Below are 19,840 nucleotides of genomic sequence, written 5' to 3'. Positions count from 1 at the left end.
CAGCTGGATCAGTGAAGCTGCTTGGAGGGCGGCAGGTGGCTGTTTGTGCTGGGACGTCCCAACTACGACTGTGTGTAACTAGAAGTGTTCCTACATAAAATGAGCTTGGTTATTAAAACTTCCCTAAATAAATAAATAAAGACCAAAAAGCCACATTGAAGAAGCACTTCTTTAGATTAATCGCACCGCTTTCAACTCAAGGTAGCACATGCTCTGTAAACTTATATTTTAATGTCAAATACTTACTTTGTCAGGTAAAATGATTACTTATGTTTTAAAAAATGCACTTTAAGGTTGTGTAAATATATGAAAATAGTCACCACTATATGTGCAAAAAAAAAAAAAAAAAAAAAAAGTATATATTGTGCTTTAAGTATTTTTGCCATGTCACTTGGACAAGCAAATGAACTTTCTTGTAAGACAACAAACATTCCCTTTAATTTATGGATCAGCTGCATAAACTTAGTATTACATCAACCTAAATCAAAAGATTGGACCATAATTCTCTACTTGTTGCATTTTGGCATAAAATTGTTTCAAAACACTGGACTTCCTAACCAGAATTATGCCAGCACAATTCAGTAGCCATAATTATATATTGGTGCATGTATCATTTCAATTTAGCAAGAGACAATAATGATGCAAACTTGCACTACTACCATTTACAATAATAATAATCATAATAACAATAATCATACCAGTATCCAAGTCTGAGGATCCTGTAGATTTTTTTGACTACTCAGCACCACCCAGTGTTTGCAAACGGTATTACAAATTTATAAAAGTGGACCCAGGCAAGTTGTGCACCAAGAAATTCCCAAAAACTTCAAAACCAATCAGGATTTTATTTTCCAATTCCATGCATGAAAAACAGATGCTTGGCAGTGAAGGATAAAGTCTCCACATCTACACTTTCTGTGAACAAGCGTGGAGGTGAGGGGTGGGAGGCGCCTTGAATGTCGGCTTAAAAAACTGACAGAGGGGCACTTTGGAGTCTCCAGCGTCTCTCATGTCTGCGATTACAGAAAAACATTAGTTCATCAGTTTTACTCTAATGTGTGAGGATTCAAATGTCGGGCATTAATGGGCGTCTGTTTTCACAAATCTGCTGTTCGGCAGCACTGTGCATGTTCAGTGCTTATCAGCAAAATGTAAATTAATATTAAAACTTGGAGATACACAATGAATTTTTCTGCTGTAAATCACCAAACACTCCAAAACAATAGCATGTGATAATCAAGAGTGACAAAAGGAAAAAAAAACATCATATTTTCCAAGACTCAAGGATAGCAATTAATTGATGACACAAGTCAAAGATGCCGAGAGGATTAAAAATAGCATAAACATTATTGCAAATGACACCACAGCCCACAAAAATAGGACAACCTTATTAAAGGGGGGAAAAGGAGACAGTTCAACACCAGATCTTAGTTTTTTTAGCATTATGTTTTGAAGCAAGTCTGAAGGAAAAGTGCAAGAAACATCACCGGCTATACAACTCCGAAACACTCCATAGTTTTTCCATTAAAAATCCAAAAATATTCCCTTTAACAAAGTTTTGTTTTCCTCTAGGTGACGAAACACCTTCGGTTCTTCATCAGGAAGATGCCACGAACTTGTAGTCACATTTGCTTTGACATCACCCGGGCAGGCAAAACTAAGACTTCAATACTACCTTCACGCAGATGTAGAGAGCAGCGTACAGAACTCTGAGCAAAAAAACAAACAAAAAAACAAAATACTAACAAAATACTAACAAAATGACAAAGGATTATCTGTACTTCACTACACAATATCAAGAAATATCTTTCCATGGAACAAAACAACAAATAGAAAGGCTTTTGTACGAAGGAATGAAAAGAGGCCAGAAAGAAGTGGTTAGGAAGTGGTGAGTGGTTTTCATAACCGGATCAAGAAATGTGCTTTCTAACATCTCACATATCGGATTTCTAATTAAAAGTCTTTAAAAGTGGTCGAGCGTCGTCGGGGGTAGCAGCAGTTGCCACAGAGCTGATACACTGCACTCTGAACTACATTCAAATTCATTTGCCGATGATCAGCTTTCACCAGCCAAACTACAGGGGCATCACATCTGGAACGACTGCTGACAATCATTTTAGGAGCATCAGTGTAAATGTCTAAACGCCTACCAGTAAAATAAATCGAAATTATATTTATCTACTGTATGTTGGCACCAGGGTTGGAAGTGGCCACAAGCCTCCAGGCAAAATGCTGTGGCATGTATGTTTAGCTCTGCCAGCCACCTGGACAGGTAACAAACCGTCGTTTTTTTGAAATCTGATTCCACAACTTCTACTCTGAACTTCATATTTGACTCGTAAAAATGGTGGAAGTAGTTGGGGAATTCTGCAATCCGTCAGCCGCTGCGGCCGACGGGAGAAGTTAATTTCCTGCACCAGCTGACACTTGAGATCGTCGTCACTGAGTGAAGATTTCCTGCGTTTTCCAGTGGAGTTTCCAGAGTTCGGCGGACCTCGGTTTGGGCGCAGCCGGTCTTACTGGTAGACCCGAACGTGTCCATGCAGTGAGGTGGTGTTCCCGCCACAGTCCACATACTGGTACATCTCCTGGGAGACCTGCTCCGCGTGGCCAAAGTATGACGTGGTCACCGTCACCCTGCAGGGCAACCAACAAGTCAGCTACACCGGACAAGGCAGAGCAGCATTCGACTGGCAAGCAAGGATCAAAAATTAAAATTAAAATTAAAAAAATCGGGATTTGCAAAAGCTGCTGAGAAAGTCTCCTCTACAGGAACAGGAGCAGACTGGAGTTTGATTATACAAACATCAATCAGAGGTAGAAATATTCTTTTTATCAGCGTTAAAAACACTTTTTTGTCACAAATTAACTAAATGGCAAACTTGAAATAAAGTAAAAATGGCAATTATTTATTTTTTTTATACATTCATGACTATGGAAGCCATATTCTTGCAAGCTAACCAGTTTACCTATGGAACTTAGTGTGACTAAATTGCATTTTTACGGTATCTACCAAGAGCGCCATGCTTCATTATAAAATCTACCATCTCTCTTACTCCTTGCCCTTTTTGCTGGGTTTCAGTGAAAAAATGCCCAGGAAAGGAAAAAAAAAAAAAAAAAACAACATTCTTTGGCATGTGAGCCTGGACATAACAAATGAGATCATTTCTGCCCGTGAGAAGTGTTTGTGTAACTAAATTTACAATTTCAATCTCAACAGCTTCTGCTGATGTGCCAATTAGCAATGCAGCTGCTCGGCGCTCCACAGAAAGCTGCGTTTGTTCTGAGCGGCTCTCTGCTGTGAGTGGGCGAAACTATGTCAGAGCAAAGCGCATAATCGCTGAATAACAGCATTCACACTGAGTGAAGTTTCCCAGGATTAATACAAAGTAAAAAATCACAATAAAATCCAATAATGATGGTATTAATTGCACTTTGCGACAGACAAAAAGTCGAAAGGAGAATTGCAAAAGATGAACTCCTTCATGAGGCCGTACTTACTGCATCATGACCACGATGTTGTGCACTTTAATGGATGGCAGGGTGCAGTAGTCACTGTAACACAAGAGGGGAGTTATGATTTAAGATATTTTTTTTATGATAATTTAGGTTTTCACGACGTCAAGTGAGATACTTACAACATATAACTCATCTCATCCGCAATGGTGGTGGGAACCATGTAGTCAATCTGGAAAAAGAAAAACACAGAAACAAGGGAAATATTAGACATATACACTTTTATACAGATTACAATAAAGACAAATGTTTCATTTTGGTGTGGTGATTGCTACGGTGATATCTTAAATTATGCTGACTGAGCTCTGATTCTGCTTAACTTAACTGAGTGCTTAACAGTCCAAGAATAGTAACATCACAAGACTTAAATAAAGTGGGGCTTGCTTGCTTTTTCACTTGAGGTCTAATTCCAGATTTTATATAAAAATTAAGCAATTCCTTTTTTTTTTTTTTTCAGCTGTCACATGGGAATGCTTTGACGTGGCTGGGTGAAGGTGCTTGGTGGTGTGACCGTGGGTGTTACAAAGAGCTCTTGTCCCGGCTGTGGGAGATTCGGCTATGACTGTACAGTTCAGTGCATTTTTACACCCTGTGTTCTCTGTAAATTGTCTATTTTGAGTTACAATGATAATTTTACCTACAACAAGACACTCGAACTAAAACTATTTTGAGAGCTTTGAGCGAAGCCTCTCTGCAGTGTGTGTGTGTGTGTGTGTGTGTGTGCAGTGGAGAGTGTTAGGACTCACCTGCTGTTTATCCAGCGGGATGATCACGGTCACGTTGTTGTTCTTGGCCTTTCCGATCACCGTCTTGGAGAACTGCACTTGGGCTGTGATGTTGGTCACCGATATGGCGTAGTAGTTGTTGTTGGTGATGTTCAGTGTGTTCTGGAGGGAGGAAGAGAAAGGCGGTACGGTTCTGGCACTTGATAGAAAAATCAGTATCAGAATCAGAATCAGAAATACTTTATTGATCCCCGAGGAGAAACTGGGTCAGTTGTAGTTGCTCAAAATCTCAAGAGAAAAACATATATAAGCATAAGTGATGTTATAAGACATAGAAAAGGATTAGAAATGCATTAGAAATGTGTAAAAAAAAAATCCCATACAAGTATTACAAAAATATTCCCAAATATTAAAACAAACTTTTGCTCAGCCCAAATTTCTGAGGAAAAAACAAAACTGCCTTTAAAATGATCAGTTTCCAAGCATATGGCTTGTTTTTAATGTCATGTCATGGTGATGCAACTACAACTACAGAGGAGCCAATCTACCCACAGGGGTCTTTCCAGGCTTTTCTGAAGTGTGTGTGTGTGTGTGTGTGTGTGAGGGGGAGGATGGCTAGAAAGTCTTACTGTAATGTTGAGATACACGATCCGTCTGTCGTGGTCGTAGGAGACGAAGGCAGACTTCACCCCCACATACGAGACATCAATAGAGCGAGGGAATAGGAAGAAAACTGCCAGGCCAGACAGCAGCAGGCAGAGGGCCACTGATATCGTGACATACAGCTTTCTGTCAGGAAGAGGAAAAGAGAAGTGACTCGGCGAAAACGTCCTGCGCAACAGAGGTAAAAAAAAAACGGAGGAGATGAGACTCACGTCCTGCTCGGCCTGAGCCTCTGGTCGCTGTAAGGAATCAGAGCCACGAGCTGGTTCTCCTGACCTGTCGACGGCAAAAACACAACTCAAAATCATGGAGGGTCGTGATTTTAAGGCACTGAGAAGAAAAGAGGTAGCTTTGTAACAAGAGCTTCGGTCATGGGGACAGTCTCCGTCATCAGTCTGAGCACAAGAGCGTTTTTTTTGACAGCTTGGACGTGTCTCAGTCACACGCCTGTTTTAGTTTGGACTTTTCTCAGCCACTGTTGGAGGCTGACTCACTCTTTCCTGCCAACATAAAACTCTCAAGACACACACACACACACACACAATAAGAAAACTATATCTAAATATATACATACTGATTCTCACGTGCCTATGCATCAACTGGTAAATTACTGTGCATTGATTAGTATCAGTCGAGTAATACTAATAAAAACACTGGTAATTACAAACAGGTTACATCTGGATATATTATTTTTGGTAAAAAGCTGATATTTAGAATATGACATTCATTCTGTTGCTTTGAGTTTTTCCATCGTGCATGGACGTCGTCTTTTGGCAGGTTTCCAGACAACGCCAGTCGTCACGGGACACGTTTAAGCGCAGCACCATCCAGAGTAGGAGCGTCTCTACGACAAGACAGCCTCCAGTCATTTTGCAGCATGCGCTCATTTCGAGCGTCGGTTTTGATTGGTTCTTTGAATTTGCACCACTTGTGAGATCATGAAAGTACTGTAGAGTGTAAAGCTTGATCACTTTACTTTGATGAGATCATTAAAATAGTTATGTTATTTACTACATTTTGAACAGGATAACTAGTAATCTGTAACTTATTCAAAAGTAACCATCCCAGTACTTGTAGTAAGAATATTAGTACCAGGTTCCAGCAGATAGATCAACAAATCTCTTCATTTTAAAACAGCTTGTGCATTATTTTTGGATTTATAAAGACATGCACACTGTTTATTGTGAATTTAAGTCTTGGTCTTGTGTAGGACTTGATTTTCTCTGGTTTTGGCCGTTTGTAAACCTTGCCTTGACTTGCATTCAAGTGAACCTCTTGGAATTCACTCCCAACCTGTTTTGTTACTTTGTTAAATTAAATCTGCACTGCAGGCACAACTTTTGTGCAAAACTACACCCATCTTACCAGCTTAAATCCCAAAGTGAGGCAGCAGCAGAGAAGAGGCCTCATTCCTGCCACTGACACCTCATAGGTCTGCCATGTTCCCTCAAAATGTCAAATCAAAGCTTAAGAGACGGAAATACAAACTGTTTCCCACCTGACAGTGAGTGATCGCTCTTGTCAAGAGAAAATACTGACTGACTAACATGAGATTTTCTTTTCTCGAGAGGAAATGCCCACGAGTGTGTTTTGTGCTGATGTTTTTAAAGCTGGGAAACCTCTTGCTGGTTTTTGGAGGTTGCCAATATCCAACATTGCAGAGCGCACTCAACACCATCACCATCATCATCATCATTATTGGCATTAGTAGTGGTAGTCACTAGTATTATCGTTCAATTTTTACCCCGTGGGATTCTGCCAGTGCCCTGACATGTGGGGCAGGTGACGCTGTCCCGGCCGGTGAACTCCACGTAGGGGAACTGGGACACGTCCCCGTTCTTCCCGTCCTCCTCGCTCTGGGTGTCTCTGTACTCGTCGGCCGTCGTCAGGGCGTCATGGCTCTCGTCCTTCTGCTTGGCCAAATGCGAGTGGGACTTGCCCATATCTGCTTCTGTCTGCGCACAAAACAGAGACGACAGCGTGGAGAGGAGCTGCCAAATAGCTGCAGCCGGACGTGCTGACTACCCACATGCCACACATTCATTTAATTGTGAAATTGGGCTTGGGCGGAATCCAGGAAACTTCTCCCAGGAGGACAAGCTTCATTTTATGCACCAACCCCATAGAAAAAAATCACTAGAGCATGCCTGTAAAACTCATATAGGAATTTATTGCAAGTCTGTGGTACTCGATGAAGTTTATAGTGACCTTTTCATAGTTCAATGTATTTTTCACACCATACAGTATCATTAACATCTCTATAACAGCCCTCTTTATTATTATGTTCAGTTATTTAGACCTGAAATATGTATAGTGTGCTTTTTCAAATATCTTAGATTACAATTATGACATTATAGTGGCTTTTTATGGTTTTATTATCAACTGGGTTGTGCTTTCACTGAAGGATTTTCTAAAGTACTCGAGTTTTGCTATTTTTATATAATACCCTCCTAAAGTCTAGGATTATAGCAGTTCTCTGTAAATGAGTGCTGTTGTTACAAGTGGAAAAAAAGACTATGCCTCTCTAAATTAAATAAATAAACAAGTAAACAACCACAATAAATAAGCAAGCAGAAATTTTAGCATGTGTGTAACATATTCAACATCTTGTCTAGTGATCACCGGCAAGGATCTTGTCTAGTTTATACTTTTATCGTGGTATTTGTAAATTATCGTGCTACAATGTGGCACTCGAGTTATTTTTCGGGAGCGGATAACAAGGGGTGGCAGCCTGCATCGTCGGTTTGCATGGTTTCTGCGTTTTGTAACTCATGATCTCCATGTTGCTTAGGCCGAAACAAAGAAAGGAGGACGCTGAACGATTTGGTTAAAGATTGAGCTGCACATGGGAAAAAAAAAAACATGAGATGCCACCGACCGCAGGCTGCAGTTTAGACACCGAGCCGCGGAGCCCCAACCACCACTGAGCACATTATGTCACTTATCGGGCCGCCATACTGCTGAGCCGCTGGGGCTCCGGGAGGAACACCGTGTACCAACCGGAGGCAAAGCGCTCACAAGCCTGCCGTTCCCCCCGCAAACCCAACACCAGTCATCCTGCTGTTGTGCCACCAGCGGTAAAGCAGGCCGGTTCGTGTTTTCTTGTTGTTGACGCTGAATCGTGCGCACGGAGGATGACACGGAGACGGCGCAGCTCGGCGTTTCGCAGCGCGCACACAACAGCCGCACATTATCACCAAATTCTCATGTTCGCACTAAGAGCCGTGTTTTGACAATAGCGCCGTTTTGATATTTGAATGAAATCTCTTACCTTGCTGTGTTTTTTTTATTATTATTATAGAGATTTGCGTGCCATTCGCTGGTAGCGCTGCTGTTTGTTGTGGTTCTCAGCAGCTGAAGGCAGCGGAACGCCCCCTCCCCTGCTCATTGGACAGACTCGCAGGGCCGGCGCTCTCCGCTCACACAGACGCACTGAGCGCGGAGCTGCACTGAGCCACACACACACACGCACACACACACACACACACACACTGCACCATCACAGCAGCCAGGTCTGTGTTACAGCATCAGCAATGACATACAACTTCAATTTGTATGGACGCAAACCTCTATAAAGTACACCAAGTACCACAGATGATGGAAGTATCTAATTACACTTACTCACGTTACTAAGTAGTGTACTATTACTCTTTACTGAAGTACATTTATACCTCACCACACTTTAAATCACATGCATTACAGAGAACAAATCATCGGTGTCAGATTGTAGGTTTATAACTATAGGCCTAATACCTAAGGTTACTTAACTAAAACTAAACTAAAAACTAAAACTAGGAGTGGAAAAAAAAAACTTTTTGGTTAACTGAAATCAAATAAAAACTGGAGTTTAGAAAAAAAAACAAACTTAAAACTACCTGATAATGATACTGTGTCCCTAAAAAAGTAAGTACAATAAAATAATCGAAATGTAGCCTACAGAAAATGTCTTTGGTTTTAGTCTTTGTCAGTTTTGTACAACCAGCATGAGGAGGCGTTGGTGAGGATTTTTATTGTGAATATCTTAAATCCAGACCCTGACAAATACCCACCATGTTATCATAAAAAAACAAACTAAAACTAATATTGAAACTAATAAAAAACTTAACTAAAACTAAACACTGAAAAAAGTCTGAAACGTGCAAACCCACTCTGGAAACTAAATGAAAATCAACTGCATTGAAAACAGAAAATTAAAAACTAATGAAAAATACAAAACTAGAATAACTCTGTGTGGAAACTTTCACAATAAAAGCTCAGTCAACAGAGATGAAAAGAGGAACCTGCTTCTACTTTGTTGCTTCCACTTTGTCATTTCCAAATTTCACAACAAAAGCTGCACGATGGAAACTGAAGATGGTCGATGGAAGGGATGGGAATTTAGCCTCAACTGGCGGAAAATGTGGAATAAGTGTGGGGAAAAAAAGGGGGAAACAATGACCTGACCTGACCATAACAACCATGCAGATTCAGCCATCATAACATGCATTTTCCACATTTATCAGTCTACATGGTCCTCACATCAGTTTAGCGTAATGCCCCTTTAAAAGAATGTAGTTTGCAGCGTGTCCTTTTCTAACTGCATGGAAAAGATCACAGCGAACACAGTTACTGTTTGGTAAAAGGAGCACAGTCACTTTTACTGCCAGGACATTTTAAATGAGACACTCTTTACTTTTACTGCAGTAGATTTTTACTGCAGTGCTTCTTCTTAAGTAGCAGTTTGTAGTACTCTTTCAAATACCTAAGGCCACTGTACACCTTTGAATGCCACCATTTACACACTGTTAGCCACGCTGTGCGGTATTATTTGCAGTGGTGCTTCTATGGCTTGAAAAGATCTGGGGCTTTTTTTTCCACCCAAGTGCCACTTTGAAAAAATGAAAGTTGCCAAGAGCTACTCACATCTTACATTACTTACTAAATGCAGCATTTTTTTTTTTTTTTTTTTTTTTGTGCATGCATCAGATGTTATCTAAAGCCCACATTTTGCATTACTTGGCATGACACATCAAAACACTTTGAATTCACAAGACAGTCATAGAAGATTTTTAAGTGCTTTCTCTCTTTCTCCCAGTCAGATGACTGTCACTGCATGAAGTCCATGAGAGGGATGTACGCTGCCGCAGCTTTCTCCACTGATGTTCACTTTTCTGCAGTCATTTAAATGTTCATCTACCAGCCTTGCTCTGAGTTTAGATTGTATGAAATTCATATCAGGAAAAGCTGCTTCACAAAGCCATGCAGAGCCAAACAAGGCACATACTTTCTGCGCTGCTTGGTGGATGTGCTTTAGTTTAGCAGTTGGGGGGGACATCTTGTATATTAGATTGGATTGAAATAGAAAGGGGGTTTCAAAGTGTATTCATGACTGTTTTTCGCCCCTTCTTCTACATCTTTTTCTTCAATTTACAAGATTTTTGAGTGTGTCTGTGGGAATTTTTGCCCGTTCATCCAGAAGAGCATTTGTAAGGTCAGACACTGATGTTGGACCAGAGGGCCCGGCTTGCAATCTCTGTTCGAGTTGATCCCAAAGGTGTTGGATGGGGTTGAGGTCGGGGCTCTGTCAAGTTCTTCCACACCAAACTCAGCCAGCCACGCCTTTATGGAGCTGCTTTGTGCACTGGGGCTCAGTCATGCTGGGGCAGAAAAGGGCCTTCCCCAAACTGGTCCAACAAAGCAGAGAATTGTCTAAAATGTCTCGGTGAGCTGAAGCGTTAAGATTTCCCTTCACTGGAACTAAGAAAAAACAGCCCATAGTGTTGATGCCAGAGGAGGCTTGAAACTCTGCAGTTACTGAGTCAGCAGATCGTCGGCCACTTTTACGCACTACACACTAAAAACTGCTGGGTTAAAAAAATAACCCAACTTTATCCCATCCCCCGGGTCAAAAAGGGTCCAACTACTTGCTGTGTTATTTTGACTCAAGAAATTGGGTTATGCATTTTGACCCATAATCAGGGTTAAATAAATAACCCAATTTTTCATTTAACATGACCCAGGATTGTAGTCAATATAACCCAATTTATAGGTCATATTCATTTAGTCCACTCAACCCAAAAGTTGGGTTATATTGACTCAGGATTGTAGTCAATATAACCAAAGTTGGTTATTTATTATTATTTTTTTAATCCCCTTCCAGGTGCCTCGCGCAAGGGCACCTCATTGGCGGGAACTGATCCTGCGTCATCTTGGGTGCAGCGTCTCAGAGGTCTTGGGTGGGACTTGATATTGTCTCTGGTTGTTGGTCCAGCCACATCTTGGGTGGGGTGGGAATTGATCCTGCAACCCTCTGGGTGAGGGTCCTGCCACATAACCGCTACGCCACCGATGTTATTGTAGTGTACACATTGGATAGTGTGTGATATTAGCTCATATTATAAAATATATTTCTATGACTCAATAAAATACTCCCCTACAAAAAAACATGAATATGACAAGAAAAAATATATATAAATTAAGTTTCGGTCAATTTAAAGATTTTTTTTTTGGCATTTCTGCTTTATTTGACAGTCACAGTAGAGATAGACAGGAAAGAGAGAGAGGGGATGACATGCAGCAAAGGACCAGAAGTCGGATTTGAACCCTGTTTGCTGCGATTGGGACTGAGCCCTGATACATGGTGCGCACGCTTTACCGGTGACCCACCGGGGCACCCCAAAGTTTGGTCAATTTAATACACAGGACCCCAATGGAAACAAGCCATAGTGCTTAGGTTTATCATTTTAGCATCCTTTTGTATGAAACTGTACCTCTCTGTTGTTGTTGTTGTTTTTGCAAACCGTTTGTAAAGTATTCAGTCAATCAATCAATAAGCAATCAATCAGTCAAACCCAAGTCTCTGACCCAACAATGGGTTACTCTAAGAAAAAATAACCAAGAAATATCACCCAACTCGAAAAACCCACAAATTGGGTCAAAATAAAATCCTTATAACCCAAGAAATGGTTATGGCTCTGGAAAAATAACCCAGAAATGTAACCCAACACAAGTAACGCAGGAATTGGGTTAAAGAAATAACCCAAGTGTTTTTAGAGTGTATGCACCTCAGCGGTGGCATCCTATTACATTACTATTACAGCGGCATGCTGGAGTTCAGTGAGCTCTTTAGAACGAGCCGTTCTTTCACTAATGTTTGTAAAGGCAGACTGCATGGCTAGCTGCTGGATTTTATACACCTGTGGCAACGGGACTGAATGAAACACCTGAATTCACTGATTAACAGGTATGTCTCAATACTTTGGTCTGTATAGTGTACATGCTCTCCCAGGGTCATGTTAGGGTTTTGTCAAGGTTAAGGTTAGGGATAGAATTAATTAAAGGGTTAGTGTTCATTTGTGTTAACAGAATATTGAACTGGGGAACACAGGACTCTGGGAACATAAATACGTTCCCCAGTGTGAAGTGCGTCACTGTAACAGAAATTATATATACACTATATTGCCAAAAGTATTCGCTCATCTATCCAAATCATTGAATTCAGGTGTTCCAATCACTTCCATGACCACAGGTGTATAAAATCAAGCACCTAGGCATGCAGACTACTTCTACAAACATTTGTGAAAGAATGGGTCGCTCTCAGGAGCTCAGTGAATTCCAGCATGGTGCTGTAATAGTAATGTAATAGGATGCCACCTGTGCAGTAAGTCCAGTTGTGAAACTTCCTCGCAACTAAATATTCCACAATCAACTGTTAGTGGTACTATAACAAAGTAGAAGCGATTGGGAACGACAGTAACTCAGCCACGGAGTGGTAGGCCACATAAAATCACAGAGCGGGGTCAGCGGATGCTGAGACGCATAGTGCGCAGAGGACGCCAACTTTCTGCAGAGTCAATAGCTTGAGACCTTTAAACTTCATGTGATCTTCAGATTAGCTCAAGAGCAGTGCGTAGAGAGCTTCATGGAATGGGTTTCCATGGCCGAGCAGCTGCATCCAAGCCTTACATCACCAAGCACAATGCAAAGCATCGGATGCAGCGGTGTAAAGCACGCCACCACTGGACTCTAGAGCAGTGGAGACGCGTTCTCTGCAGTGACGAGTCACGCTTCTCCGTCTGGCAATCTGATGGACGAGTCTGGGTTTGGTGGTTGCCAAGAGAACGGTACTTGTCTGACTGCATTGTGCCAAGTGTAAAGTTTGGTGGAGGGGGGATTATGGTGTGGGGTTGTTTTTCGGACGTTGGGCTCGGCCCCTTAGTTCCAGTGAAAGGAACTCTTAATGCTTCAGCATACAAAGACATTTTGGACAATTTCATGCTCCCAACTTTGTGGGAACAGTTTGGAGATGGCCCTTCCTGTTCCAACACGACTGCGCACCAGTGCACAAAGCAAGGTCCATAAAGACATGGATAAGCGAGTTTGGTGTGGAAGAACTTGACTGGCCTGCACAGAGTCCTGACCTCAACCCGAGAGAACACCTTTGGGATGAATTAGAGCGGAGACTGCGAGCCAGGCCTTCTTGTCCAACATCAGTGTTTGACCTCACAAATGCACTTCTGGAAGAATGGTCAAAAATTCCCATAAACACACTCCTAAACCTTGTGGAAAGCCTTCCTAGAAGAGTTGAAGCTGTTCTAGCTGCAAAGGATGGGCCCACATCATATTAAATCCTATGGTTTAAGAATGGGATGTCACTCATGTTCATATGTGTGTGAAGGCAGCCGAGCGAATACTTTTGGCAATATAGTGTATCTGACCTTCCATTGTATTGTGGTTTCCTCTGATGCATGATTGCCCTCCATCAGAAGAGTACCAGTGACTTTTATGTTGGAAGGACACATTTATTTTTCATGCTTTTTCGGCAGACAAGACCCTGATACAAGCTTATTTTGGGGTTGGACGTCTGAGCCCACCTTCAATCCACTGACGTCCATTTCCACCTCCTGCACCCCCAACTTGAGGGTATGGGGGCATCTCTGCAAATTTACATATTCACAGATTCTGGTATACTGAACAAGGATCAGGAAGTAGATTAGAAGTAGACTACTAAGCCATTTTCAGTAGTTTATTAAACTTTATCTGCAGAACAAACATAATTATTAATTATTGTGAGAAACAAAAGCAACCCTGGCTGTCAAAAGAAGCTCAAAACAGACAATCACTTTTTTTTTTATCTCCTTGAAAACAATTAAAATGTGATTATAAGATAAACCACAAATACATTAATCAAGTGTTGTTTTGCAGTGCAAGCAATTTGTTAAATGTGCCAGGATGAACATGATTCGTCTGAATGTATAACAACAAGATCAAAAACATATAAAAATCCTTAGATAATTGCTAATACCATAAATTGTAATATGGTCACTAAACAGCTGTAATGATCCATGATTTATTTTACTCAGACACCTTCCAATTACCAAAGCAAAACTTTAAATAACATATGATATTCAGTAGGAATATTATAGGAATATTAGTGACACCAGAGGAGATGAACACCATAAAAGTTATGCAGATGGTCTATTGAAAACCACAGGCATGCTGTTACAAATACTGTAGCAATATTATAAGAGCCAAGGGCAAGATATAGCGTTATGATACAAAATGAGAGAAAAAAATACAACTGTGCAGCTAAGATAGACATTTACATGAAAGTTAAATTTGCACTGTGATATTATGAATGATAAATATTTAATTTAGGAGAACATTACAAGCCAGATAAAATGAACTGGACAACAAAACGAGATGTTATGGGCTGTGGGTGTGTGAACCTCATCTTGATTTGTTTGTTTGTTTGTTTGTTTGTTTGTTTCCGCAAAGCAAAACTGATCCTTACCCTCACGACACGTCAGGGTCACAGCTTGGCCTGTCGGGGCAGACCACGCTCTGGTTTCAGGTTCCTGGAAAATCTTGTCAGCTGACAGGAGAGTTTCCAGTTAGGGCAGATTTTGTCAACAAGTGCCACCTTTTCAGCCTGGAATTCACCGCATTATTCCATTAGGCTGTAAATAAAACACATGCCTTTTTTTAGATATGCATCTAGTATTCACAAACAGATGACACGATGCTGGATACAAAAAAAAAAAAAATGTTGTTTTTCTGTAAACATCAGTGGAAAATGAGTAATGTCTCTGTAAATGATGTAATTGTAGTTTGTTTATAGTAACAAAAGAGTTTAGCCCTCAGGAACTGAAGCAGAACAAAATCCTACTGCATCCCAGACGAGGAGCAGTGTATTTTAACCACGTGAACTGTTCATTTAGCCCATCTGAAATATTCACCACATTCAAAAGTGTTTTACTTGAGAAAAATTGCATTGTGCTCTAGTAGAACTGCTTGGTGATTTAGATTTTACTCAAAGTAGAATCCAACAAGTTGCACTTTTATTAAATTATAAGGGTAGCACAATAATAAGAGTAGTTCTCTTAAATTTGTTACTAATAAAATAAAAAAAGAGATTGTGTGCATGTTCCTAAATTGCAGCTTTACCTGAATTAGCCGACACTTTGATGGGTCATTTTTAGGTTTTCTGGTTGCCTCTTTTTTATTATTATTTATTTATTTATCATGAAATCTAATACTGTGACATTATGGGAGATTAATGCTAGAATAACCACAACTTCTGCTCCACAAAATGAAATACTAAGAACGAAAGGACTTCATTTTATTTTCAGCTTGGTCATCTGGTAGTAGTTCCTGTCAGCACTCAGTATCTATTTCTTCATCAGCCAGATGATGGCAGTGTGCTGCCATGTGTGAATATGTGGCTCCGCAGTACACAAGGTGGTGATTTTTTTTTTTTTTTTGTCAACAACAGCACAATCATTAGAGCCAGGGAACAAACATCAAATTACGGTGATAATACATTTATATTAATGCCTTTAATCTCTAAGAATTTACAGGAACCACTCTGAATAATGCATAACTTGGCAAACCACGGGAGAAGCACACTTGGAAAATGGCTAATAAATAATAATCTCTGATGCTTCTGTACCAAATGTGCTGAAAGCCCACTTTGGTCAAGTAATAGTTGCAGACATGCCCAAGCATAGTTTGCTGAATAAGCCCAATTCAGGTGATGTGAAGTCAGCTGTCAATAGCACAGTAAAACATCTGTCGGATACTTTTTCTGGGATTGTGCGACTCGGTGGCACTCGTGTCATTGTGAAGTGTTTTGTGGGAGCCTCCATCCACCTGGAAGACCAAGAAGGTTCAAACAAAATGCTAAAAATGGCCGGTGACCTACTTGACTCAATGCTGAGATGAATGACGGAGTGATCATCAGCTGTGGCCTTGAATATATATATATATTTTTTAATATGCAACGAAAGCACAGCGTCTTCATGATGTGCATCCACAGCATTTTTCCTTAATGTTTTATGAATCGCCGAGGCTGTGAATTCCCCCGGCTGGCACAACAATTACACAGTGAATCTACAGCAGTAAACTAAATTAACTCAGCGTCGAGCTTCGGGGACCAGAAACTTTATCCATTAACAGATTCAGAGGTCAGATGTGCCGCGTGGAGAGCTGGTGGAGGCAGCTCGAGCGCCGGAGTGAGAATACTCCGCCTTTCTCTGTTAACTGTTATTAACTGGGTGTGAAATTACCACCAGCCAGATGCCGGTAGGCGGTGGTGGGCTTGTCAACTCTTCCAGCCCCTTTGGCAGGAAACAAGCCATCGTTTAGAGGCCTAGCGGAGAGGGTGGGGGGGGGGGGCGGGGTGGTCTCTGTGTGTTTGTTTCCACGGTTCGAACCACGGTGCAAAAGTTTGCTTTGTTGCAGTCGTGTATTATATTTGTTCATGTTCACTCTGTTCAAACACAAGTTAACCACGGCTCGTAAACATCACCCAAAATTTATGTTAATTGGACAGAGATTTTGTAACCTGTCATCCTGCCATGAGGTTATTTTTATTTATTTATTATTTTGTTTATTCCAGTCCAGTAACTTCAGCTAAACATCATGGCCCTGCCTGTGCTCTTTATCATAATTAACCTTCTCTGATGTTCCTGTCAGGTAAGAACACACGAGAAAAATGAGGATCAGTGTCGACTGGAGTCGGGCCTCAGTTGGTTTGAGTCTCTGCCTGCTGTAAGATGTCGACGTCTGTCTCCTTACACTCGTAAACCGTGAATTATGGGATTGTTGCATTCTCAGAGCCAACAAACAGCGCCGCACTTCAACGTGGAAGAGGGCAGAGGCTCGTATTTATCGGGTGTCAGGCGGGTATTTGCCGCCCCGACCTGCCCAAACAAACTAAATGAAGGAAGGGAACACTTCACACAGTTTCTTCAAACATCCTCAGTGTGAATGTGCCCTAGAACTCATACTGCTGTTTCAGTTCTTTGTGACAGAAAATGAGCGGCTTTCAAATCACTCAGATTACATGGAGTGGAGCAAAACATTTTTTTTTTTTAATCTCTGGGGAAAAAATAAACAAAAAGACATCAGCGGCACAACATCTGCACTGATATGTGGAGATAATTATCTGTATTATTCTATATTCTACAGCCACGATATTCAAAGTCAGCAAAGGATGATTTAGATGAAACTGACAAAAAACAGAGAATAAGAATGTCCTTAAGTGACTTTTAGATGGACTTGAGGATCCTGGTTATGATCAGGTGTTTTGAAGGATCCCGTTTTTGTGTTTGAGTGTGTCAAAGTGGCGGGGAACGCTCCCAAAGCAGAGGCGACTGCAGTGTGCAGTGTTGGTGAACGCAGCCCCAGGCCTGAATCCTCCCCCATCGCCAATCTCCTCATCAGAGCCACGGTAATGAAAGCACCTGGTGGCTCCTGGCTGAAGTTCCTGTTGTCGCTCAGGTGTGTTGGGCTGCAGAGCTGCTTGTATCTGAGCCGTCTCCAAGGCATGTTGCCCAGATCTGATGGCAAATTATAAGACTAAGTGGCATTTTAACTAACCAGTGACCCCGGTGTTAGCGCCCCGGAGGACTTGAGTAGGTCGTCATATTTTAAGTGTCTTTTTAGAGAGATTCATGGTGAGCCCCACTAACTTCACTTTCTCTCATAACTTCATCTGCTTTTCATCTGCTATTGTTTCACTTTGCCTTTATTTAGTCATTCATGTTACCATCATTTTATTTAACCAGTTTGGTATATTCAAAGGTTTATGTCTTTGCTTTATTTTTGTATTGGTCCCTTTTTCATTTCAGTGAGCAGGCACTCGTCCGCGTAGTCGTCCTCTCCTCTTGTGGCCTCGGCTCTAGCTTCAATTTGTTTGTGTTGGACTCAAGTATCTTGGACTAAGAGTTTGCAGTGGGTGGCGTCGTCCCGTCCCTTACTCCCCAAATTCTCCCCTTATTGCCCTCACCACAAACATCATATGATGATTTCAGAAACCTGGATAAGCCCTGATTTTTGAAACCCGATTATGTAATGTAATGTATTATGTACTCTGAGAGAAATCAGGATACTGTTGGATGTATAAATCTTATCCCGCTTTCTGAGCACAGCTGACTACCTGCACAGGTGTAGCTTCAGCCAAGTGACGTAACAGAAACACAAACGATGGTGGCGATGAAAACGTCTCTCTTCTGGAGCGACGAAAAAACTGAAGTTTGTCTTTTGGTGAAAAGTGAAAGAAATTTACTTGGCAGTTCAGACAGAGGAGATCATCAAAGTGTTGCCCTGTTCATGTCTGTAGTATCAAGGCTGCAGGACAATGGTTTCCCAAAAGTAGAAAAAAGGCAGATCATGGGGGAAAATGCTAGAGAAACCTTACCTGGCCAAACATTGGAACAATTGGAGGTATGCATATCTTCATCCTCTGCGGCCTCGGACATGTTGGATATTTCCTGTCGCTCTCTTCTCCTGTTGCCGGCGATAAGGTGGAGAGGCCAAATCTGCAGCGCAACGTTGGCATGTAACCTGCTACCTAAGCCTGCTACAAGCCAAAAGTGGCCTCATTTTCAAGAGCCACAGTCAAATCAATTTAACGTCGCAGGCACCTGTGCAAATAGCATGCAGTAATCAGTAGCTAGGATACTTGTATTTACAATGTACACAGGGATGCAAAGAAGCAGATTTCTCTATGCAAAAGCAATATCCTGAATCTAATCTGAGCTGGGATAAGCCTCGTAACCGGGATACTAAAGTCCATGTAAATGCAGTCAATGGCTGACTTAGTGGCTGGGCTGATTTTCTACTGAAAGATTCACACATGATTGGGACTAAAGTGTTGTTTTTCCCCCAGTTTTGATCGTTGCTTTTACATCTCAAACATGTTTGCGTGTTTCCAGTCTCTATAAACACTTAAAATGGCTCGTTAGTCTCCGGGTATTCTTGCCAAAGTGGCCACCGGGCACAGAGTGTTCGCTTCCCGCCCGGCTTATTAATGAGGCCTGTCTTCCCTAATCGCAGAGTTCCCTCCCCGTCACTCCGGCTCACAGTGCACAGGCACAATCGTGTAGTGCACCGGGAGGACTAATTCAATTTGAATCACCGCAACGCATATGAAAACGCCTCAGCACCCAGTCTGAGGAGGCAGGTTAAAAAGTGGCAGCGCTGGTCCGGTCCGCGGGATGAGGAAACCGCCTGTGTGTCCCCGATAAGAGGGAGAGCGCGGTGAGGACACATCAGCCCACTTCAGGTGTCAGCACTTCAAACTCGCCGCACGGCTTCACAGGGAATGTGTAAAACTCCATATTGCACAGGTGAAGTGGAGGATATTCCGAGTTCATAGCGTATGATGTCTAGTGTCAATTTGCTCTTAACCTTAAAAAAAAAGAAAAAAAAGAAAAAGAAACACACTAAGAAGCCTTTGGATGGTAAGTCAATGGATTTCTGTTCTCGATGTCTTTCTGCCTCTGCCTTCCTTGCACAGAGTGGCAAAGCTAAAGGATAAGCCTCATATTCTGTTGATGCGTCTCCCCTGGCGTATTACAACAGTCGGCGGCAGTACAATATTGGGCCACCAGGGTTATTAGACATGATCAAACATATTATGGTGCTGTACAATTAAAGTATGTAAATATTAA

The 19,840-nt window shown here is 41.6% G+C and overlaps 1 protein-coding gene across 1 annotated transcript; it reads right to left on the bottom strand.

Annotated features, from left to right (window-relative positions):
• Positions 1-821: 821 nt before the first annotated feature.
• tmem106ba (transmembrane protein 106Ba) lies at positions 822-8,296 on the bottom strand. The gene is made up of 8 exons (XM_030072937.1): positions 8,176-8,296; positions 6,649-6,859; positions 5,117-5,180; positions 4,871-5,030; positions 4,263-4,403; positions 3,639-3,688; positions 3,502-3,555; positions 822-2,637 (listed from the first exon to the last, which is right to left on the bottom strand). Exons 2-8 carry the CDS (start codon positions 6,845-6,847, stop codon positions 2,517-2,519), a joined length of 789 nt encoding a protein of 262 aa, XP_029928797.1. The 5' UTR covers positions 6,848-6,859; positions 8,176-8,296; the 3' UTR covers positions 822-2,516.
• Positions 8,297-19,840: the final 11,544 nt, after the last annotated feature.

This window comes from Myripristis murdjan, chromosome 16 (genome assembly GCF_902150065.1).
Source record: "Myripristis murdjan chromosome 16, fMyrMur1.1, whole genome shotgun sequence".
Taxonomy (NCBI): domain Eukaryota; kingdom Metazoa; phylum Chordata; class Actinopteri; order Holocentriformes; family Holocentridae; genus Myripristis; species Myripristis murdjan.
This window is presented reverse-complemented; position numbering and strand designations above follow the sequence as displayed.